Genomic DNA, 23,292 nt, shown 5'->3' with positions numbered 1-23,292 from the left:
ATATAGCTATCCAAACTTGTGACCTTGACCATAAACCTAGGAGACTTGTTATTTCGCTTTTGTGTCGGGTTAATGCGGTGAACAACTACTTGTCAAGTTATGTTTATAATAGTATATTTTCATTGTCTGAGGGATCAGAAGCGGACATGAAATGATCTTGACTTTCAAGATATTTTGAAAATGTGTTCTGCATGTCGACCTGATGTCATAAACATGTGTGCTATTATTTTTTTTTTAAATTCTGCAATCTTATGGAGTGTTATCGAGGGGACACAATTAAGGGGACATACGATGGACGGTCACATATCCGCGGTAAAAGCAATACGTATCATAATTTTATTTTAAAGTTAAAATATTAAGATCGACCATACAACGTCTTATTGTGCGAAAATGCCGAAACATCAACATGCTGAAAATGAAAGAACAACTTATCGGGAAATCGCGACAGTTTTTTTTTTTATTTGCATGAAAAAGGAAAATAGTTTGAACTAAATGCATTTTCTTTATGTTCCTTACAATTTAATTTATCTTAAGAGAAGTGTATACACCTAGCGCGTTTCATAACAACTAAATACATGGCAGCCATAAAGTGTTTGGATATCGCGTTATACATTTCGTTAATCTTAATATTATCTCATGTTTTAATGTAGGCACACTTATCTTTCCAAATCTTCCGGGTCATAAAACGGCTCTCTCTCCTCGAAAACAAAGACAGGTTGACAATGTAAATATGCCCATACCTTTGCACAAACGTACTCATGCTTGTGTATAATATGATTATGATAAAATGTATATTTTTTATTTGATGTATATATTTGAAGGGATAATTACTGTACATCTTTTATCAAAATATTTATGAATAGAAAAGTGGTATTTTGGAATTGAAAAGTTGTATGAATGCGATATATCTAACACCATAAAAAAGGATACTATGGGAGCAAAACAATCTTAGAGAGATTCTCTTAAAACCTTTTTTAGAATGACTTATATGTGTTCAGCACGTGTTTTATATAAACATTCAGAGGTGCGGTTTTGCTCGAGAGTCACAGCAGCTACTGACACTTCGGTGAAATCCTTAATATGTAGGAGTAATAATGCCAGTGAAAATATAAATGAAACACCCCTAAGAATAAGTCTAAAATTATCTTTGACAATGAAAAGGCCCCGTAATTCCACGATCAACTCATGAATAAGAATGACGTATTACTACAGTTATCCGCATCACTGGGCACGGGGTCAATTGATACTGTAGTACAAGAATTTACAAAGCTTATGTTTACTACAGCTGATTCTATATTTGGCAAGACCGTGGGAATTTTTGAAACCAATAAACATAAACATACAAATAAGAAGTGGGTTAATAAGGACTGTTATGATGGAAAAAAAGAGTTCAAACGCAAGCGAAATAAATATAACCGGAATAAAACAGAAGATAATAGAAATAACCGGTCTAAATATAATATAACTAAAAAGAAAGCTTTTATTAAATACCGTAAAGAAGAAGGAATCAGAGTAAATAATCTAGCCTCTACAAACCCTAGGCAGTTTTGGAAATCATTGAGGGAAAAATCTCGTAAAACAGAAGTCCGTGCCGATTCTTTAACTTTAGATGATCTATATACTCATTTTCAAGGATTTGTCCGGGCACACCGCATCAAACCAAGATGGGCCTTACATAACAAACGTAAACGATTAACAAATTAATGATAATTTACTTGACATAGAAATAAGTGTAACAGAAATAAGAAAGGCTGTATTGTCTCAAAATAACAATAAATGTCCAGGCACTGATCAGCTTCCAGCGGAAATATTTTAAGCCTCAATAGATATTATATCACCTTTCCTAAAACATTATATAATCGCATATTTCTTAACCATGAGTATCCTCAGTCGTGGGGAAAAGGCATAATCGCACCAATTTTTAAAAATGGTGATATAAACGACGCAAAAAATTATAGAGGAATCACTCTTATAAATATCATAGCCAAAATTTACTCACAAATACTCCTTAATAGATTAACAAATTGGTTCGTTGTGAATGAAAGGCTTACAAAAAATCAATTTGGTTTTCAGAAAGGGAAATCAATATCTGACTGTATTTTTATTTTACAATCGATTATCTCAAAAGTTCTAAGCGAAAAACTTTAGTGTGTTTTTTATTGATTATCAACAATTTTTGACCGCATTGACCACATTATCTATGGCACAAGTTGTTAAATGAAAATGTCAGTGGCCGCTTTGTCGATGCTTTTAAAGCGATGTATAACTGTGTAAAGTCGTGTGTTAGATATCAATCGTCATTATCTCCGTATTTTGAAACTTCTCTCGGGGTTAAACAGGGGGATCCTAGTTCTCCTCTTTTAACGATGTTCTTTATAAATGACCTTATACATAATGTTAATTCTAATCTGCCGGGGTGATATCTCTAGATGATATTAAAATATTCCTACTATTTATGTCGATGATATGGTACTTTTTGCAAACTCAGCTGAAACTCTAAGATTAATGTTAAATTACGTTGAAAATTAGGGTGGGGATTAAAAATAAATGTATCAAAGCAATGATTTTTGAAAATGGAAGGGCAACGCATATAGACTGACAGATTTATACTAACCCAATAGAAGTTGTTAATTCCTTTAAATACTTGGGAATCAATTTGTTTAAAAATGGCAACTTCAATAGGTCTCAAAAAACTGATTGCTCAACATGCATCTTTTTCACTGTATAAATTATATCAAATATTTAATAATACTGAACTTCCCGTTCATCAGAAAATTAAACTGTTTGATGTGCTAGTGGGCTCAGTTCTTAATTTCTGCTCGGAAATCTGGGGTATGAATCCAACTACGGACATAGAAATGATTCATGTGAAATTTCTTCGCTATATACTTGGAGCAAAAAAATCAACAAACTTAATTGCGTTATACGGAGAACTTGGAAGGGTACCAATGATGGTATATAGGAAAATAATAATCAAATATTGGAAAAAAGTTATTGTTTCAAGAGATAATAGTTTAATCCAACATACTTATAACGCATTACGAACAGACGATTCAAATAATAAAACATATAAAAACAAAAACTGGGCCACTCAAGTTAAAAATATTTTGAATGAACATGGTTTTTCTGATATTTGGCGAACTGAAAGTATCGATAATTACACATTTGAGGTTATAAAAAAGAGAAGTATAGACAAATATTGCCAAAGCTGGTACGCAGATATCAATAATTCACCTAGATTAAGAACATACGCCTTGTTTAAACATGCTTTCATTAGAGAAAAATATTTAGAAACAATCCATGAAAACAAATTTCGATATGCTCTTGCACGATTTAGAACTTCTGCCCATAGACTTGGAATCGAGACGGGCAGATATACTAACACACCGTAAATGACAGAATATGTGTATCATGCAATCTGATTCAGGTAGAATCTGAATTTCATTTTCTACTTGTGTGCCCAAGATATAGGGAATTAAGAAACAAATTTTTAAGCCTTATTTTTGCCACTGGCCAACGTTAAATAAATTTAAATCCATGTTAAGTTGTAACACAAAGAATAACACATATAGACTAGCAAAATATATTTACTTTGCTAACCAGCTTAGTGAGGTTTTACATAACTAGGCTCGTATTTATACATGAATTGCTGTTATGTAATGTAATTATACTAACAGATTTAGCTATATTTCTATTTTTTATAACCACACTCGAACAACTTTAGGATGTTATATCATTCATGTTAAATTGCTCCAGAAAATTGTATTTCTGTACTTTCTCCATTCATTGTATTGTATGTTATATGCTATGAATATTGTATAATGTTTTACGCAATAAACTTATCGTATCGTATCGTATCGTATCGTAAATGGCTAACGTTATTTAAATATTCATTAACAAAGCAGTTATATGACTTATAATGCACTTCTCAGGTATATTTTGTACCATTCCATAATGAAAGCGACACTTTTCAATTTGTTTTATTCTGATTAGGCAGTGAACATAACTATATAATAATCAATTAGTGCAGAATTTCACATATAAAGGTATTGCAAAGTAATATAGTATGTTCGTAATTGATAAGTTACTTACAGAACATAAGAAATAATTGTAATTACTTGCACACAGTATTGACAGTGTTTAAGAATACAGTTTGAAGAAATTAAGACATGATACACAAATATCAAAGACATGTACGTGCGCACACACAATTTATATGTAATGAATACATTAATACATCAATACAAATATAAAGTCAAAACGTATACGGCCCTTGTTAATGCTCCGTCGCAACCCTGTTAGTATATTCAGGTCAAATATATTGAAACAAAGTGTATTCGTGTATCGGTGGTATCCGACGAAGGTTTTCATGAAATAACACGGGTAAATAGTTCAACTAAATCCTATCAAGTTGGACACTGATGTTTATGTTGACTTGTGACACTGCCACAAAGGCTCATCTTATTTGTTTGAGTGCATAACATGGACAATCAAAACAACATGCACAGTTAATATAAAAGTATTACATACATGTAAATGTGACTGCTCCATGCCCTGCACACCAGCACCAAGGATAACTAAAAAAAGGTCACAGAGAACCCTTATTTCCATTAAGGTCCTTAATGTCAGTGGCATGGCATAGAGAGGCATTTTTAACTTACATAAACATAATTAATACTACTCATGTATACAATCATATTGCTTTAAATAAGTATCACAATAAGTATATTGTTTTTTCATCACAAGTATACCATAACTTCTAAAAATTGATTTAATATCCTTACTAGCTGCTTTAGTAAAAGAACCACCAAATGTGTGTACCACTCAAACGTAATTGAAATAGTTAACTATTTCTGCATCAACACCAATGTTTTTTCCAAATATAGCTAAAAGAATCAATCGTGCTTGATGATATAATGAAAAAGGTGTGACCTATTAAAATAAAAGTTTGTCAAGATAATTATATAAAAAGGTTTAAATATTTCTTCTCTCGAAATATATATCAGCAGTTATGGTGTACTGTATACTTGCTAATTGGAAATGGCTTTTGATCAGTTTAAAAATGCATTAATAATGTGGTCCCTTTAGATCTTAAAATGTGTCTTAAAAAGACTTTCGTAGCAAAAAAGATGGTCATGGTGTTCATGTTCATAGTATATAAAGCAACAGGTTATTGTTTTTATAGGAAACTATATGCACGAGTTCTAAAACGGTGTAATATTGTGCGATGTCAAAAGCGCAATATTACTCAGTACCAGAATGAATGCAAAGTTTTTACATTTTTTCATAAATGCTCTTGAAAATATAATATTATTTGTTTTAGTTAACATTGTTTAGTCTTATGTTGCAAAAAAACCGGCGAAACTTCACCATGCTGAAAACAAAAGTACAACTTTACAGGATATTGCTAAAGTTGCTTAGGTCATATTTAGGCCTAAAACGTAAGCCTTATGTTTAATGTCAACAATCATCCATTTCAACCATAACAATAAATCTGCATCTTACCACTAATCAAGAAGGCACTGTTAAATCCACGCCAAATACTGATTAAAAGTAAAACGAAAACTACAGGGACAAGCTGTAGTCGAAGACTTATCAAGATGACACTGTTGAAAATCCGCGTCAAATCACTTATCAAGTTGACACAGTTAAAACATACGCGTCTAATTACTTACCAAGTTCACATAGTTAAATCCGCGTCTTATCACTCATCAAATTGACTCCTTTAAAAATCCGCGTCCAATCATTTATTAGGTTGGCACAGTTAAAAAATCCGCGTCTAATCACTAATGACGTTGACACAGTTAAATCCGCGTCTAATCACTTATCAAGTTGACACTGTTAAAACATCCGCGTCTTATCACTTATCAAGTTCACACAGTTAAATAATCGTCTGATCACTTATCAATGTGACACTGTTAAATCCGCATATAGTCACTTATCAAGTTATCAATTAGACCCTGAAAAGTGCAAGCCAAATTACTTATAAAGTTTTCAATGTTAAATCTGCGTCTTGTCACTCACAAAGTTGACATTGTTAAATCTATGGCTAGTCACCCTTTTTTCTCCAACTCTATGAAGGTCACAGTAAGTGCTTCTGTCTTCTCGGATGACCTTGTCGTCAAAATTGCCTGGTTTGTGTCAGTTATGAAGCAGGCTAAAATCGACAAAGATCTTCGTTCAATTTCTTTATCTGAAGAAGATTCGCCAGTGTCCATCGACAATGATAACAGTACTCGATCACTTACAATATACAGCTTGTTCCCATGCAGTGCTAGATTGCTTGGGGAAAAGTCTGAACGTTTTCCTTTCTCTTCCCTTTTCCAAAGACACTTGTTTTCCTGAAGTGAATAGCACAAACAAGCTTGCTCTGAAGGATATACAGTATACACGCGATTGCCTTCGGAGTCATAAACGGATTTCATGTCGCTCTTTTTAAAGGGATTGTCAAGTGCCGATGTATAGTTTAGTTTGCCATTCGGTTTGATGAATAATAACTTGTCGACGAAATTGACAACAAACAACTTCTTTTTATTGTCAAAATCAAGTCCAACACATTTTGATCCATCGACGATTTTGAAGGACTCTTTCGGTTTCTCTTTCAATCCATTCAAGCTAGATTTATAGACTCGAATACATGTCTCCGCTTTAGTTTTTCCAAGAACAGCAATTCTATCTGATGAAACACCGGTTATACATTCGAGCGTAAATGGCACTTTTACGACATTCTTAATTTTCCCGTTCTTATCGTCAGAAAGAACCAGAACGCCATTAGCAGAATCTAACAATACAAGACCATGTGATGTAAGAATGATTTCAACGAATTCAGGTGTTTTCTGAAAATCAGAATGATCAGACAGAGAATAACTATGACTCTTGTATTTTGCGAGTTCGGTAACCTCAGGAGTAGGTGTTTCGCTCTTGGGAGGTGGGCCGTCTTGTCCATCTTTTGTAGATTTATCTTTATCTGTGTTTGCTCCAGCTTTAAACTCGTAATAATCTTCAGACCCGTAAGGCTCGGTTTTCTGGTTTTCCAAATTAATTGGCTCGTAATAATGATACTCTTCAAACCTTAGCCTACCACAGCTTTCTTTGCTGTTCAGAATTTCTAATATGTTTTTACTAAATGAATATTTTGCTTTCATTTCCGAAGGAATTTCACATGTGGTTAACATTTCCACTTCAGTTTTCTCCAGCTGCTTTTTCAATTTTTGAACATTTCCTGCCTCGACAGAATCAAACACAGTTTTTATATTTTCACGGAAGCCTTCGATTTTTTCTTTTATTTGTTTGTATTTATTGCTCATTTTACTTTCAACATCAGCTAACTCTTGAAGAGTGTTTCCTCGCATCTCTTCTAGTTTTTCCTTCAGGCGGTCAAATGTTGCGTTTATCTCCAATTCCAATCTTTCTTTACTTGAATGTATTTTTTCCATGCGTTTCTTTACTTCGTTCTCTTTACATGACATTTGGTTACGTACACTAATATACTTAATGAAACATTTGTCTTTTTCTGTGTTGAATTTTGTCAATACATTCTTTTCACAGGTATTGTGATCACCGGAAATAAGGCACTGCGTGCACAAATAATCTTTATGTGTGACACATAATGCTGTCACCAGTTCCCCGTGGATATTGCAATATAGAGGTTCCGACATGTTGGAATATCAACCGGTTATCCACTTGTAGATGCTCTATGTCTGCTATGCATCGAATAATTTCCACCTTCTGTTAAAAGTTGAATGTTTTCTTCTTCTGCATTGCGTCGATTAATTTTAAAGGCTCCTTAACATTTCATTTATCGTAAGAGTATTTTATACTTAATAAATGCGCGTTTCTTTTTTCATTACCATTAGGTATAACAAAAGGTAACCATGAAGTGATAAGCTCAGGTTTCTAAATTAAACATTAAAATCTTCCGGGTTTAAAGCTTATTCCCCTGCTCAAAAGATCCAGTCGAGTCGATATTGTGCATTTGTATCAATGGATTTGGCATTGGGGTATACTCGTACAAGGCACGCTCAATCAGAAATTAAACCGATAATTTGTGGACGAACCTATAGCATTTGTAAACGTCCATGTATATGCAATACCAAAGAAAATATCCATATTTATTCTAATGTATCTATGAATACTGATCAGTTTTGTTAATTTGCGAGACATTATAGACTATGACTTTATGACAAAATACGGATATTAGTTCTGCATTTTGATCCGGGAAGTTCTATTTGACTCGGATAGAGTTTTGCCAAAATTCATGAGAGTCATTATTTTCATAACTGGTTTAAATCCCTAATAAACACATTGTCGTAATAAGTGTCATTTTAAGGACAGACTACTTTGTTTTATGAAGTCACTTTTGACATCGTTCAATACGTGTTATGGCGTTGCGTTAGCAGGGTGGAATACGGCCGTATTGTACTGGCTCGAAAAACGGACTCCCATATTTGGAGATATGTTCCGCTTGCAGATAGCAAGCCCAGCAGCCGAAATTTTGATAAAGTGCAGAAACTAAAGAATCAAGAGCAACCATAATTTAAAGCAAACCAAGCTCTGCAACTTGTACAACATGGAATGTACACATATATAGATATAGTACAATGGTAGACTGTTGTTGAGGTCAATATGATATATTTTTCTGACCAGTCAAGTGATATTGAACGAAGACACTTGTGGCATAAAACATAAAAAAAATATTGTAAAAAAAATAAAAAAATATAAGCTATTGGTAACCGCTCGTGTGACATCCCTCTCGACCATTCAGTTTTGCACTAGAATCCATACGTACTAACCCTTGGAGTTTTATTTCCAGACTCAGACTCAGAGGAATTAAAAAAAACTTTTTATATATTGAACGTTTACTTATATAATGCATTTTAGATAATAGGGAAAGTATCAGTTTAAGATATTTTTTATAAAAAAAAGAAGGTCAACTACACTGTGTTGGTCTGATAAATCACGTCAATGTTTTATGGCTGTCACCACAATTTATCACGTTGGTTATCAAGTTTCTTCCATATGGTTTAAGATGGTAGACCATATACTCAAGTACATGTATCATATTTGGATTTACGTAGTGAAAACTGATGGAATAGTCGCTACAGCAATCGAGTCCCTGCAAAGTAAGATATTGTCTTAAGTGACTTTCAAGTCCGTCATGTGATTTTTCATAATTCTTTATTAACGAAAGCATGTTTTAAACTATTATTTTTCATCTTGTGGTAACTCCCCAATAACCAAATACGCAAAGGCATATTGCATGTGATATCGCTGTTTTCTTTATGCAAATGAATATTATCTGTAACTTAGTACGTACTCACGTTTTGTTGTTGTTTTTCACAACGATGATTATTTATGCATTTTCTTAATTTCGAAACTTACCTGAACTACAGGGTATTTATTTAGCGACCAGTACACAAATTATCTTGTATTGCTCCAGGAATGAGGTGATGTTCTGGTATGAATGGATGAAACATCTCTTTCATCCCGTCCCTTTGATAAACAAACAAATATGTTAAAACGATTAAGAAATCAATGATCAATGTAAGTGACATTGAGCAAATACATTAGTTTTAACCCCAAGATAATTCCTGTTTACATGGCCGTTTAAATGTGGTTACCCCAACATTCACGGCATGGAATCCACGTGACCAAATAGTTGGTTTCAGTGCAAGATGGCGTCACCAAAACGCTCGACTCGACCCAAAAACCAAGGTAAAACATATAATTATAAAAAAAAAATTGGAATTTAAACATAGCCTATCATATGCCCACCTACATCGTGCGTATTAGCATATCCATATTTTCCTTGAAACTTTAACCGTGTTTTAGAACACTTCTACAATGTTTCCAACATGTACATAATCCGACTGGTAGGTTACAGGCCCATTCATCATTTTGCGTCGGATTTAGAGAAAAATGAGGTAACGGTGTGGAAAACAACATAAAACGATTCAGTTTTGTTGAGATATAACAGGTACGTGCATTTGTGAACGAATATTTGAATGATTTTAAAAGATATGAGAACGAAAGGAAAATGAGCTGTAGCTCCGTTTTGGTGACGCCATCTTGCACTGAAACCAACCATTTGGTCCCCGCAGTGAACATTTATTGATAACGATATGTTGATGCATGTGTTGTCTGCTATTGTTGATTTGTTACGTTTTTTTTTCTCGTTTTGTATATCTTTGAGGCCTTTCTCTCATGTCCTCAGACAGGATCATCGATTACGTTTTTCAATACTAGGCAAGGCCACATTGTACCATTAATCGGCTTTAATGCAACTCATGCCATGAAAATTAACGTAGTACAGAAAATACTGAAGCAGGAAGTTTCAATTTAAGAGGTAAGGGGCGACAATTATGCGGTCGGTGGTATAGAGATGGCATGTGTTATTTTTCCTCTATTGGCCACGGCTAGTTACTTGTTCCAATGAGTAAGCCATGTCGTGGCCACAGCTACTATATCGTTATGAATCGACTTTTTATCTCGTGACCACGCCTTACTCATCGAATGATATGTAAGTCATGGGAACGCGATAATTTTAATTTTACTCAGTTGGTAAGTTTTGACCACGAGTTGAAAATAAATCACGTATCACAATATGGTTTTTAATTTATATATATGAAAGTACTTATGGCCTACCCGTTTTAATCCACATGGCCCGATTGCGAAGTTGACCTAGATAGACTTTATGTGACTAACATTCTGGCAGGGTTGCAGGTACATTTGTAAACAAAATATGCCATCAAAGGTGTAAAGTTTATCTTTACCTAGTGATATCATTTGTTTTGAAGCCAACGTGACCAATTATCAAACTTGAACTAAACAAACACACACTCGTAAAGAGTAAATAATAATTATGAACGAGCAAGAAGGACGAAAGAAAGAAATCCTTCCATCAGGTCCGGAGGTGAAATGATCACGAGCAATATAGCTATCCAAACTTGTGACCTTGACCATAAACCTAGGAGACTGGTTATTTCGCTTATTTCGGGTTAATGCAGTGAACAACTACTTGTCAAGTTATGTTTATAATAGTATATTTTCATTGTCTGAGGGATCAGAAGCGGACATGAAATGATCTTGACTTTCAAGATATTTTGAAAATGTGTTCTGCACGTCGACCTGATGTCATAAACATGTGTGCTAATTTTTTTTTTAAATTCTGCAATCTTATGGAGTGTTATCGAGGGGACACAATTAAGGGGACATACGATGGACGGTCACATATCCGCGGTAAAAGCAATACGTATCATAATTTTATTTTAAAGTTAAAATATTAAGATCGACCATACAACGTCTTATTGTGCGAAAATGCCGAAACATCAACATGCTGAAAATGAAAGAACAACTTAACGGGAAATCGCGACAGTTGTTTTTTTATTTGCATGAAAAAGGAAAATAGTTTGAACTAAATGCCTTTTCTTTATGTTCCTTACAATTTAATTTATCTTAAGAGAAGTGTATACACGCGTTTCAAAACAACTAAATACATGGCAGCCATAACGTGTTTGGATATCGCGTTATACATTTCGTTAATCTTAATATTATCTCATGTTTTAATGTAGGCACACTTATCTTTCTAAATCTTCCGGGTCATAAAACGGCTCTCTCTCCTCGCAAACAAAGACAGGTTGACAATGTCAATATGCCCATACCTTTGCACAAACGTACTCATGCTTGTGTATAATATGATTATGATAAAATGCATATTTTTTTTATTTGATGTATATATTTGAAGGGATAATTACTGTACACCTTTTATCAAAATATTTACGAATAGAAAAGTGGTATTTTGGAATTGAAAAGTTGTATGAATGCGATATATCTAACACCATAAAAAAGGATACTATTTGAGCAAAAACAATTTTAGAAAGAGTTGCTTTAAACCTTTATCAAAATGACTAATGAGTGATAATTATGTGTTCAGCACGTGTTTTATATAAACATTCAGCGGTGCGGTTTTGCTCGAGAGTCACAGCAGCGACTGCCACTTCATTGAAAACCCTAAAGTGTACAAATGGCTTACGTTATATGAATATTCATTAACAAAGCAATTATATGACTTAAAATGCACCTCTCCTCAGGTATATTTTGTACCATTCCGAAATGAAAGCGACACTTTTCAATTTGTTTTATTCTGATTAGGCAATGAAAATATCTATGTAATAATCAATTAGTGCAGAATTTCACATATAAAGGTATTGCAAAGTAACATAGTCTGTTCGTAGTTGATAAGTTTCTAACAGCACATAAGTAATAATAGTAATTACTTGCACACAATATTGACAGTGTTTAAGAATACAGTTTGAAGAAGGAGAAAACATGATACACAAATATCAAACACATGTACATGTGCATACACAATTTATTTGTAATGAATACCTTAGTACATCAATACTCGTACACATATAAAGTCAAGACGTATACGGCCCTTGTTAATGCCCCGTCGCAACCCTGTCACTTTATTCCGGTCAAACTATATTGAAACAAAGTGAAATTGTTTATCAGTGGTATCCGACGTCGGTTTTCATGAAATGACACGGGTTAATAGTTCAACTAAATCCTATACAGTTGGACACTGATGACTAAGTTGACTGGTGACACTGCCACAAAGTCTCATCTTATTCGTTTTATAAACACTTAAAGCCTACAATAGGAATGTAACAGGTAAAAAAACTAGCAACATGTATGCCACAATCGAAAATGACTGGGACCGTATGCCCATATACACTATCAACAAGTTTCAATATGATTGGGGATAAATTTGAATATCGTCCTTAACACAAATACAATGCAATTTCTTGGATATGAAATCAAAGGCAACCATTAGAGAAAGCAATGCTGCAGTAATATAAATAAATGGGACTGAATTCAAGAACCACATTAGATTTCACTTAATTTAAAGATAATAATCCAAGTGATATGATTAGACAGTAAAAACCACTGGTCAATGGACATAGTGGAATCACTTAGACGTGTCAAAGAAAGATAGATATATTAATTCCGGCAATGAGTGCATAACATGAACAATCAAAACAACATGCACAGTTAATATAAAAATACTACATACATGTTAATGTGACGGGTCCATGCCCTGCACACCAGCACCAAAGATAACTCAAAAAAGGTCACAAAGAACTCTTATTCCATTGAGGTCCTTAATGTCGGTAACATGACATAGAGAGGCATTTTAACGCACATAAAAATAATTAATATTTCTCATGTATACAATCATATTGCTTTAAATAAGTATCACAATAAGTGTATTGTTTTTTTATCACAAGTATACCATAACTTCTAAACAATTTATTGATTTAATATCCTTACTAGCTGCTTTAGTAAAAGAACCACTAGATGTGTGTACCACTCCAAAGTAATTGAAATAGTTTACTATTTCTGCATCAACACCAATGTTTTTTTCCAAATATAGCTAAATGAATCAATCGTGCTTGATGATATTATGCATAAGGTGTGACCGATTAAAATAAAAGTTTGTCAAGATAATTATATAAAAAGGTTTAAATATTTCTTTTCTTGAAATATATATCAGCAGTTATGATGAACTGTATACTTGCTAATTGGAAATGGCTTTTGATCAGTTTAAAAATGCATTTATAATGTGGTCACTTTTGATCTTAAAATGCGACTGAAAAAGACTTTCGTTGCAAAAAAGATGGGCATGGTGTTCATGCTTATAGTATATTTATAAAAAGCAATAGGTTATTGTATTTATAGGAAACTATATGCACGAGTTCTCAAACGGAGTAATATTGTGCGATGTCAAAAGCGCAATATTACTCAGTACCAGAATGAATGCAAAGTTTTTACATTTTTTCATAAATGCGCTTGAAAATATAATATTATTTGTTTTTAGTTAACAATGTTTAGTCTTATGTTGCAAAAAACGGCGAAACTTCACCATGCTGAAAACAAAAGTACAACTTTACAGGATATTGCTACAGTTGCTTAGGTCATATTTAGGCCTAAAACGTAAGCCTTATGTTTAATGTCAACAATCATCCATTTCAACCATAACAATAAATAAGCATCTTATCACTAATCAAGAAGACACTGTTAAATCCACACAAAATACTGATCAATAAAATTGTAAAAACTACACGGACAAGTCCTTTAGTCGAAGACTTATCAAGATGACACTGTTAAAAATCCGCGTCTAATCACTTGTCAAGTTAACACAGTTAAAAAGCCCGCGTCTAATCACTCATCGGGTTGACACAGTTACATCCGCGTCTAATCACTTATCAAATTGACACTGTTAAAAATCCGCGTCTAATCATTTATCAGGTTGGCACAGTTAAAAAAATCCGCGTCTAATCACTTATGCCGTTGACACAGTAAAATCCGCGTCTAATTACTTATCAAGTTGACACAGTAAGGTCCGCGTCTAATTACTTATCAAGTTGACACTGTTAAAAAATCCGCGTCTAATCACTTATCAAGTTGACACTGTTAAAAAATCCGCGTCTTATCACTAATCAAGTTGACACAGTTAAATCCTCGTCTGATCACTTATCAATGTGATACTGTTAAATCCGCGTTGAATCACATATCAATTCGACCCTTAAAAATACACGCCAAATTACTTATAAAGTTTTCAATGATAAATCTGCGTCTTGTCACTCACAAAGTTGACATTGTTAAGTCTATGGCTAGTCACCTTTTTTCTCCAACTCTATGAAGGTCACAGTAAGTGCTTCTGTCTTCTCGGATGACCTTGTCGTCACAATAGCTTGGTTTGTGTCAGTTATGAAGCAGGCTAAAATCGACAAAAATCTTCGTTCAATTTCTTTATCTGAAGAAGTTTCGCCAGTGTCCATCGACAAAGATAACAGTGCTCGTCCACTTACAATATACAGCTTGTTTCCATGCAGTGCTAGATTGCTTGGTGAAAAGTCTGAACGTTCCCCTTTCTCTGCCCTTATCCAAATACGCTTGTTTTCCTGAAGTGAATAGCACATCCAAGCTTTTTCTGAAGGATACACAGTATACACGCGATTGCCTTCGGAGTCATAGACGGATTTCATGTCGCTCATTTTAAAGGGATTGTCAAGTGCCAATGTATTGTTTAGTTTGCCACTCGGTTTGAAGAATAATAACTTGTCGACGAAATTGACAACAAACAACTTCTTTTTATTGTCAAAATCAAATCCAACACATTTTGATCCATCGACGATTTTGAAGGACTCTTTCGGTTTCTCTGTCAATCCTTTCAAGCTAGATTTATAAACTTGAATACATGTCCCAGTTTCAGTTTTTCCCAGAACAGCAATTCTATCTGATGAAACACCGGTCATACTTTCAGGCGTAAAAGGCAATTTCATGACATTCTTAATTTTCCCGTCCTTATCGTCAGAAAGAACAAGAACGCCATTAGCAGAATCTAACAATACAAGACCATGTGATGTAAAAATTATTTCAACGAATTCAGGTGTTTTCTGAATATCAGAATGATCAGACAGAATGTAACTGTGATTCTTGTTTTTTGCAAGTTCGGTGACCTCAGGAGTAGGTGTTTCGCTCTTGGGAGGTGGGCCGTCTTTTCCATCTGTCGTACATATATCTGTATCTGTTTTTGCTCCAGCTTTAAGCTCGTAGTAATCTTCAGACCCGTAATGCTCGGGTTTCTTGTTGTCTACATTAATTGGCTCGTAATGATCATACTCTTCGAACCATAGCTTACCACAGCTGTCTTTGCTGTTCAGAATTTCTAATATGTTGTTACTAAATGAATATTGTGCTTTCATTTCCGAAGGAATTTCAAATGTGCTTAACATATCCAGTTCAGTTTTCTCCAGCTGCCTTTTCAATTCTTCAACTTTTCCTGCCTCGACAGAATCAAACATAGTTTTTATATTTTCACGGAAGCCTTCGATTTTTTCTGTTTTTTGTTTGTATGTATTGCCCATTTTACTTTCAGCATCAGCTAACTCTTGAAGAGTGTTTCCTCGCATCTCTTCTAGTTTTTCCTTCAGGCGGTCAAATGTTGCGTTTATCTCCAATTCCAATCTTTCTTTACCTGATTGTATTTTTTCCATGCGTTTCTTGACTTCGTTCTCTTTACATGACATTTGATTACGTACACTAATACACTTAATGAAACATTTGTCTTTTTCTGTGTTGAATTTTGTCAATACATTCTTTACACAGGTATTGTGATCACTGGAAATAAGACACTGCGTGCACAAAAAATCTTTATGTGTGACACATAATGCTGTCACCAGTTCCCCGTGGATATTACAACATAGAGGTTCCGACATCTTTGAATATCAACCGGTTATCCACTTGTAGATGCTCTATGTCTGCTATGCATCAAATGATTTCCACCTTCTGTTAAAAGTTGAATGTTTTCTTCTGCATTGCGTCGATTTGTCTTCTAAGCTCCTTAACATTTCATTTATCGTAAGAGTATGTTTTACTTAATAAATGCGCGTTTCTGTTTTCCATTTCCACTACGTATAACAGATAGTAACCATGAAGTGATAAGCTCAGGTTTCTAAATTAAATATTCAAATCTTCCGGGTTTAAAGCTTATTACCCTGCTCAAAAGATCCAGTCGAGTCGATATTGTACATTTGTATCGATGGATTTGGCATTGGGGTATACTCGTACAAAGCACGCTCAATCAGAAATTAAACCGATAACTTGTGGACACATCTATAGCATTTGTAAACGTCCATATATATACAATAACTCTCGAAATATCCATATTTATTCAAATGTATCTATGAATACTGATCAGTTTTGTTAATTTACGAGACAAAATAAAATTATAACTTAATGACACAATACGGATATTAGTTCTGCATTTTGACCCGGAAAGTTTTATTCGACTGGGATGGAGTATTGCCAAAATGCATGTTAGTCGCATGAAATTAACTTTTATTATTTTCATAACTGGTTTAAATGTCTTAAAAACACATTTTCGTAATAAGTGTCAGTTTATGGAAAGACTATTTTGTTTTATGAAGTCACTTTTGACATAGTTCCTTACGTGTAATGGCGTTTCGTTAGCAGGGTGATATACGGCCGTATTGCACTGGCTCGGAATACGAACTCCCATATTTCGAGATATGTTTTGCTTGCAGATGCCAAGCCAAGGAGCCAAAAATTTTGCTGACCAGTCAAGTGATATTGAACGAAGACAGGTGTGGCATAAAACAACATAAAACCACCAAAAATATTGTAAAGTTAAGAGATAAACATTAACAAAATAATTATAAGCCAGTGCTAACTGCTCATGTGACATTTCTCTCGACCAATCAGATTTGCACCAGAATCGATACGTACTAACCCATTGAATTTTATTTCCAGACTCAGGCTAAGAAAAATGAAAAAAAATCTCTTCAATATATTGAACGTTTATTTATATAATGCATTTTAGATGCTAGGGAAAGTATCAGTTTCACATTTCTTTTTATAAAAAAACACAAGGTCAACTACACTGTGTTGGTCTGATAAATCACGTCAATGTTCTATGGATTTCATCACAATTTATCACGTTGGTTATCAAGTTTCTTCCATACGGTTTAAGATGGTAGACCATATACTCAAGTACATGCATCATATTTGGATTTACGTAGTGAAAACTGATGGCATAGTCGCTACAGCAACCAGGTCCCTGCAAAGTAAGATATTGTCTGAAGTGACTTTCAAGTCCGTCATGTGATTTTTCATAATTCTTTATTAACGAAAGTATGTTTTAAACTGTTTCCATCTTGTGGTAACTCCTCAATGACCAATTACGCAAAGGTATATCGCATATAATGTGATATCGCTGTTTTCTTTATGCAAATGAATATTATCTGTAACTTAGTACGTACTCACGTTTTGTTGTTGTTTTTCACAACGATGATTATTTAGGCATTTCTTTTAATTTCGAAACTTACCTGAACTACAGGGTATTTGTTTAGCGACCAGTACCACAAATTATCTTGTAACGCTCCAGAAATGAGGTGATGTTCTGGTATGAATGGATGAAACGTCTCTTTCATCCCGTCCCTTTGATAAACAGACAAATAGGTCAACACGATTTAGAAACCAAAGACCAATGTAAAGTGACATTGGGCAAATACATTAGTTTAAACCCCTAGATAATTCATGTTTACATGAACGTTTAAATGTGGTTACCCCAACATTTATTGATAACGATATTTTGATGCATGTGTTGTCTGCCATTCTTGTTTTGTGACATTGTTTTTTTCTCGTTTTGTATATCTTTAAGGCCCTTCTCGCATGTCCTTAAATAAGATCATCGCTTACGTTTCTCAATACTTGGCATGTCGCTGAAGGCCACATTGTATCATTAAACGGATTTAATACAACTTACGTCATGAAAATTAACGTATTACAGAAAAAACTAAAGCAGGAAGTTTCAATTTAAGAGGTAGGGGCGACAATTATGCGGTCGGTGGTATAGAGGTGACCTGTGTTATTTTTCCTCTCGTGGCCATGACTTGTTACTTGTTCTAATGTGTAAGCCATGTCGTGGCCACAGCTACTATATCGTTATGAATCGACGTATTTATCTCGTGACCCCGCATTACTCATCGCATGATATGTTAGTCATGGGAACGATATAATTTTAATTTTACTCAGTTGGTGAGTTTTGACCACGAGTTGAAAATAAATCACACATGTCACCTCTATGTGTTTGTCAGGAGAATTATTCTGGCGAGAACGATCATAACGTATAAGACGCGATAAACATAAGCAAGTAGTATGGTTCAGTATCGTGTGCTTAACGTTGGAAGGTATCACAACAGTACATAAATATTATTTTAAGCTACCTTCTGCCATTCGTCGAACGATCTTAACAATCCACTGAGCACTAAGCAATGCAAATGAAAATAAGGGACATATGCATCAGCAACACCTACCATTATGTTTATTGCACACATTTCAAAAGCTAAACTGTACAGACCAAAGGATGTTAAAGGCACTAACGATTTCAAGAGAGCACACAAATACTCGTATTACCAAAGAATGTTTATGGCACACATTTCAAAAGCTAAACTGTACAGACCAAAGGATGTTAAAGGCACTAACGATTTCAAGAGAGCACACAAATACTCGTATTACCAAAGAATGTTTATGGCACACATTTCAAAAGCTAAACTGTACAGACCAAAGGATGTTAAAGGCACTAACGATTTCAAGAGAGCACACAAATACTCGTATTACCAAAGAATGTTTATGGCACACATTTCAAAAGCTAAACTGTACAGACCAAAAGATGTTAAAGGCACTAACGATTTCAAGAGAGCACACAAATACTCGTATTACCAAAGAATGTTTATGGCACACATTTCAAAAGCTAAACTGTACAGACCAAAGGATGTTAAAGGCACTAACGATTTCAAGAGAGCACACAAATACTCGTATTACCAAAGAATGTTTATGGCACACATTTCAAAAGCTAAACTGTACAGACCAAAGGATGTTAAAGGCACTAACGATTTCAAGAGAGCACACAAATACTCGTATTACCAAAGAATGTTTATGGCACACATTTCAAAAGCTAAACTGTACAGACCAAAGGATGTTAAAGGCACTAACGATTTCAGGAGAGCACACAAATACTCGTATTACCAAAGAATGTAAACGTTTATATGAAAATAAATTGGATGGTAGTAGAATACTAGAATACGTTATAGTACACGTGTTCATAATACAAAGACAACAACAGTGATAAGCCAAATACAAGAAGCCTTATATTTCAAAGACTAGCCGACATGAGACACAATGCATCAAACATAAATTCATTATCCACTGTTCACCAATGGAGGGCAAACCAGCAAAATCCGGAGATCAATGATGTTTTTTACAGGTTTGTGAGTAGTCAACTTAGGAAATTATTTATAAATTCATTAAAAAGCAAACACAAACCTACCACCCACATTCAGTCTTAACTCATATGTGTTACCTTGAGTCACCAGGCTTGACTCCAGCCATTTCGAGACACTTGCCCAGCTCAACGTCCTCTGCTCCTCTGGTCGACAGCTCGCACTTCGAAGGGTCACTCAGAGAGGTGTACAGCTGCTGTAAATTAAGTAGCATGACCAGTAACAGTTAATGATAACATTTACTTTGATTTCAAATTGTTCTATGTTTATATAAAGAGTTAAATGAAACATTCATCCTTTGTTTAAATAATTATATTTTGTTATGCCTAATGCAATTATTAAACAACTTAAAAGAGCATAATAGTTTGTGTTTCTGACTTTAATGGTATTAAAAATATGTGTAGTCCTAATGATTTCCCCAGTTATCAGGATGTTTCCCCTTATAAATAAATCATTGATAATGATTTTATTACTCAAATCTGTGTAGCTAAATTTTGCTATGTCAATCTGAAGATATGATCGTCTTTAATTATAATGTTTAAAGAACAAAACTGTTAGGGTCAATTTTCAAATTTTTCTCTTCCATAAATGTGTCAATGATTAGAATTTGGCTGATACATGCATGTTAATTAAAGATGTTTACATATAAAAAAAGAAATAAATAAAATGTGAATAGCTCACAATGCCGTTTAATAATCCATTATTACTCATTATTCAAATGATATTTTTAGGTAACAGTAAAATTTAAATGTCAATAAATAACATCTACAATAATAAAACGGAAACTTCAGGGACAAGCTTATTAATATCACTTATTAATAGTACTTATTAACAGTTAACAAACCGTAAGGGCCCTTTTACTGAGCACATAGCCCGCTCCACCAGACATAAATCCCTTGCCTTTTCCTGCCTTAAAGTGACGCCCAAAGTAGACTGGTTTCATGGCATCTTTGTCCTTTAACATGTACCTTTCGTAAGGAGACAAATTATTCGAACTGTTTTATCCGCGATGACAATGTAACAATTTGTTTGATTCCTGTAGTTATTGCAATATTGGCTTTTTGACAGATAAGGTGATAAGGTGATCTTTCTGACAGATAAGGTGATTATTAAGTTTTATTTTGGATATCAATTAATCAAACACTTTAACAAATCATATTTCTTTTGCATTTAAAATTTTCAATGTGACTTACTTGAAAATACCATGGAAATATCGAAGCCTGTTAATTGTTTTACCTCAAATTTTCAACGATGACGTATGTATCATCATCGGCTTTGAGGAACCAGTCAGCTTTATCCCGGAAGTGCTCGTACACATGCTTAAACGCCATCTTGGTTTTCATCCACAAGTGTTCCCGACCTTCCTCAACCGGAAGAACGACTGTCGGCAAAGCGTCTTCGCGACCGGTTGACATAAATACTGGAAGTTATGACAAAAGAAGGCATGTCATATGTGGTACATAAAGTACTAATGAAAATTTAATGCACAGGCTTAGCTGCCAAGACATTAACAAAGTCCTTGTTTAGAGACACCGTTCGTATGTGATGTGTACCTTCAAAGTATATCTATTAAAAACAATTTCCTCAGAGTTTAGTTCGTATATTGCAATAATTTGGTAAATTACATGTAAAATGCCTTATAAATCAGTTTTGAATCATTAAACAAGTTAAAAATTACAAGAGAAATCATTACAAACAGAACATGCAGCTATAAAGAAACACTCACATAGAATGTTGCAACGTCCGCCCCACGTGTTCTTCACATGCTCAGCCCGAGTGAAATGATTAGCAGGTAAGGTCATGACCCAACATAGAACCCTCACCTTCTCCCGAAGAAGGTCGGCAACCACGCTTGTCTCGGCTAAGACAGAGTTTGCATTATAATGATGAGTGCCAATTTGAGAGTATTGATGTACTTATAAATTATAAAATTGAAATGCAACTTGGAAATGTTCTTTATGCTTGATATATGTGTTAAAATACTAGCTTATCTTCTACACAACGCATAATGAAAACTACAGAGACAATCCCAGTACTTGTCAAATGTGTCTACTGCAATGATGATGTTGCTGTTTCTTACGCCCAATTAGAATTATATATATACACATGATAACAAACCCAAACAGTATGTAATGTCCAGCCTAACTAAATGAATACTTCCAAGGAGGTACCTTACAATATTTATTTTATCGATTTTTTTTTCGTTTTTTTTTTTTGAGATTTGTTTGCTATTTGGCGTTTGATTTTGTGGCATTGAGAAAGGCATAATTTGTTCTGGTAGCTAAGCTTTTTATTTGTAGTTTCCATTTCATTACTATCGTAACAAAACAACCCTTAAATACTTAAGAAGTGAACCCAATAAATTCCATATTATAATGTGTATTTAAGAAAAAATATTCATAGAAACGTCCTTTTAGGTGGCAGTTTCTGACATAGATTGTGAAAAAAAATGGATATGATTATATCAAAATATATGTTTTTCGCCATTTCTGACTAATTCTGCCACCTTTGAACGTACTACGATGACTGATATTTACCAACATGATGTTCGGATAAAACTCCATTCTTTTGAAGAATGTCAGACACGTAGCTGTTTTCCTCCTCGGCAATATGATCACATTTTCCCGAAAGAAACTCATTAAACATGTATCCGATAGACAGTCCAAACAGGAATGTCATGAGCAGCCTTAGACCATGTGTGTTCATTTCATTACACTGACTTATATACACATGTACCCGATAGACAGTCCCAACAAGAATGTCATGAGCAGCCTTAAACCATGTGTGCTAATTTCATTACTTTTACTTGTATAAACGTGTAACCGATAGACTGCCAAATCACGAATGTCATGAGCAGCCTAAAAACATGATTACTCATTTCACCAAAGTAACTAAATCGAATATATTTTCGTAGTTAATTCGTCCTTCATGCTTGAGAGTGTCTGCTATGCTCTGCACGATCCATTAAGAATTCACACATTGTTACACTATTCAAATATCTTATAATAATTTCAGCTTAAAGCTGCACTCTCACAGATTAACCGTTTTTTAACTTTTTTATTTTTTTGTCTTGGAATTAGCGGAAACAATCCATTTCACACATTTCATATTAATATGTGAGTAACATTCTGTTAATTGATATAATTTATGTATATATATATATAGATAAATGCTAAATAACTGTAAACCACATATTTAAAGTATCCTGTAGTTATTAAGCATGATGGTTTTAAGTTTTAACACCATCTATGGTTGAGCATATCCATAACGCACAGGTAAAGCATTGAATCGATCTTACAGGTATACACTACACTGAAACGGGAGTTTATCTTTACAACAGCATATTTTTTATACAACTTTGCTTTATTTCAACTATGAGAATATATACAGTGTGTGTGTTTATTTGCTTAAACTACAATTGCAA

General features: G+C 34.1%; 2 protein-coding genes across 4 annotated transcripts; both read right to left on the bottom strand.

The window, feature by feature from the left end:
• Positions 1 to 3,721: 3,721 nt before the first annotated feature.
• Positions 3,722 to 7,851, bottom strand: LOC128218937 (uncharacterized). Its single transcript, XM_052926715.1, has one exon. The coding sequence runs from the start codon at positions 7,656 to 7,658 to the stop codon at positions 6,054 to 6,056; it is 1,605 nt and encodes a 534-aa protein (XP_052782675.1). The 5' UTR covers positions 7,659 to 7,851; the 3' UTR covers positions 3,722 to 6,053.
• A 1,114-nt stretch (positions 7,852 to 8,965) lies between these two features.
• LOC128221642 (glycoprotein-N-acetylgalactosamine 3-beta-galactosyltransferase 1-like) lies at positions 8,966 to 23,143 on the bottom strand. Of its 3 annotated transcripts, none has more exons than XM_052930258.1 (7): positions 22,406 to 23,143; positions 21,595 to 21,729; positions 21,105 to 21,288; positions 20,713 to 20,836; positions 19,949 to 20,064; positions 9,382 to 9,492; positions 8,966 to 9,115 (listed from the first exon to the last, which is right to left on the bottom strand). In XM_052930258.1, exons 1-6 carry the CDS (start codon positions 22,572 to 22,574, stop codon positions 9,402 to 9,404), a joined length of 819 nt encoding a protein of 272 aa, XP_052786218.1. In that variant the 5' UTR covers positions 22,575 to 23,143; the 3' UTR covers positions 8,966 to 9,115; positions 9,382 to 9,401. The 3 variants fall into 3 exon arrangements, with proteins under 3 accessions (XP_052786218.1, XP_052786207.1, XP_052786213.1); XM_052930247.1 differs by lacking the exons at positions 8,966 to 9,115; positions 9,382 to 9,492 and adding exons at positions 16,722 to 17,644; positions 17,913 to 18,024; XM_052930253.1 differs by lacking the exons at positions 8,966 to 9,115; positions 9,382 to 9,492 and adding exons at positions 16,722 to 17,644; positions 17,913 to 18,024 and having other exon boundaries at positions 19,949 to 20,061.
• Positions 23,144 to 23,292: the final 149 nt, after the last annotated feature.

The sequence above is a fragment of the Mya arenaria genome, chromosome 2, assembly GCF_026914265.1.
Source record: "Mya arenaria isolate MELC-2E11 chromosome 2, ASM2691426v1".
Classification (NCBI taxonomy): Eukaryota; Metazoa; Mollusca; class Bivalvia; order Myida; family Myidae; genus Mya; species Mya arenaria.
The sequence above is the reverse complement of the archived record's forward strand: the minus strand, read 5'-3'. Positions and strand labels throughout refer to the sequence as shown.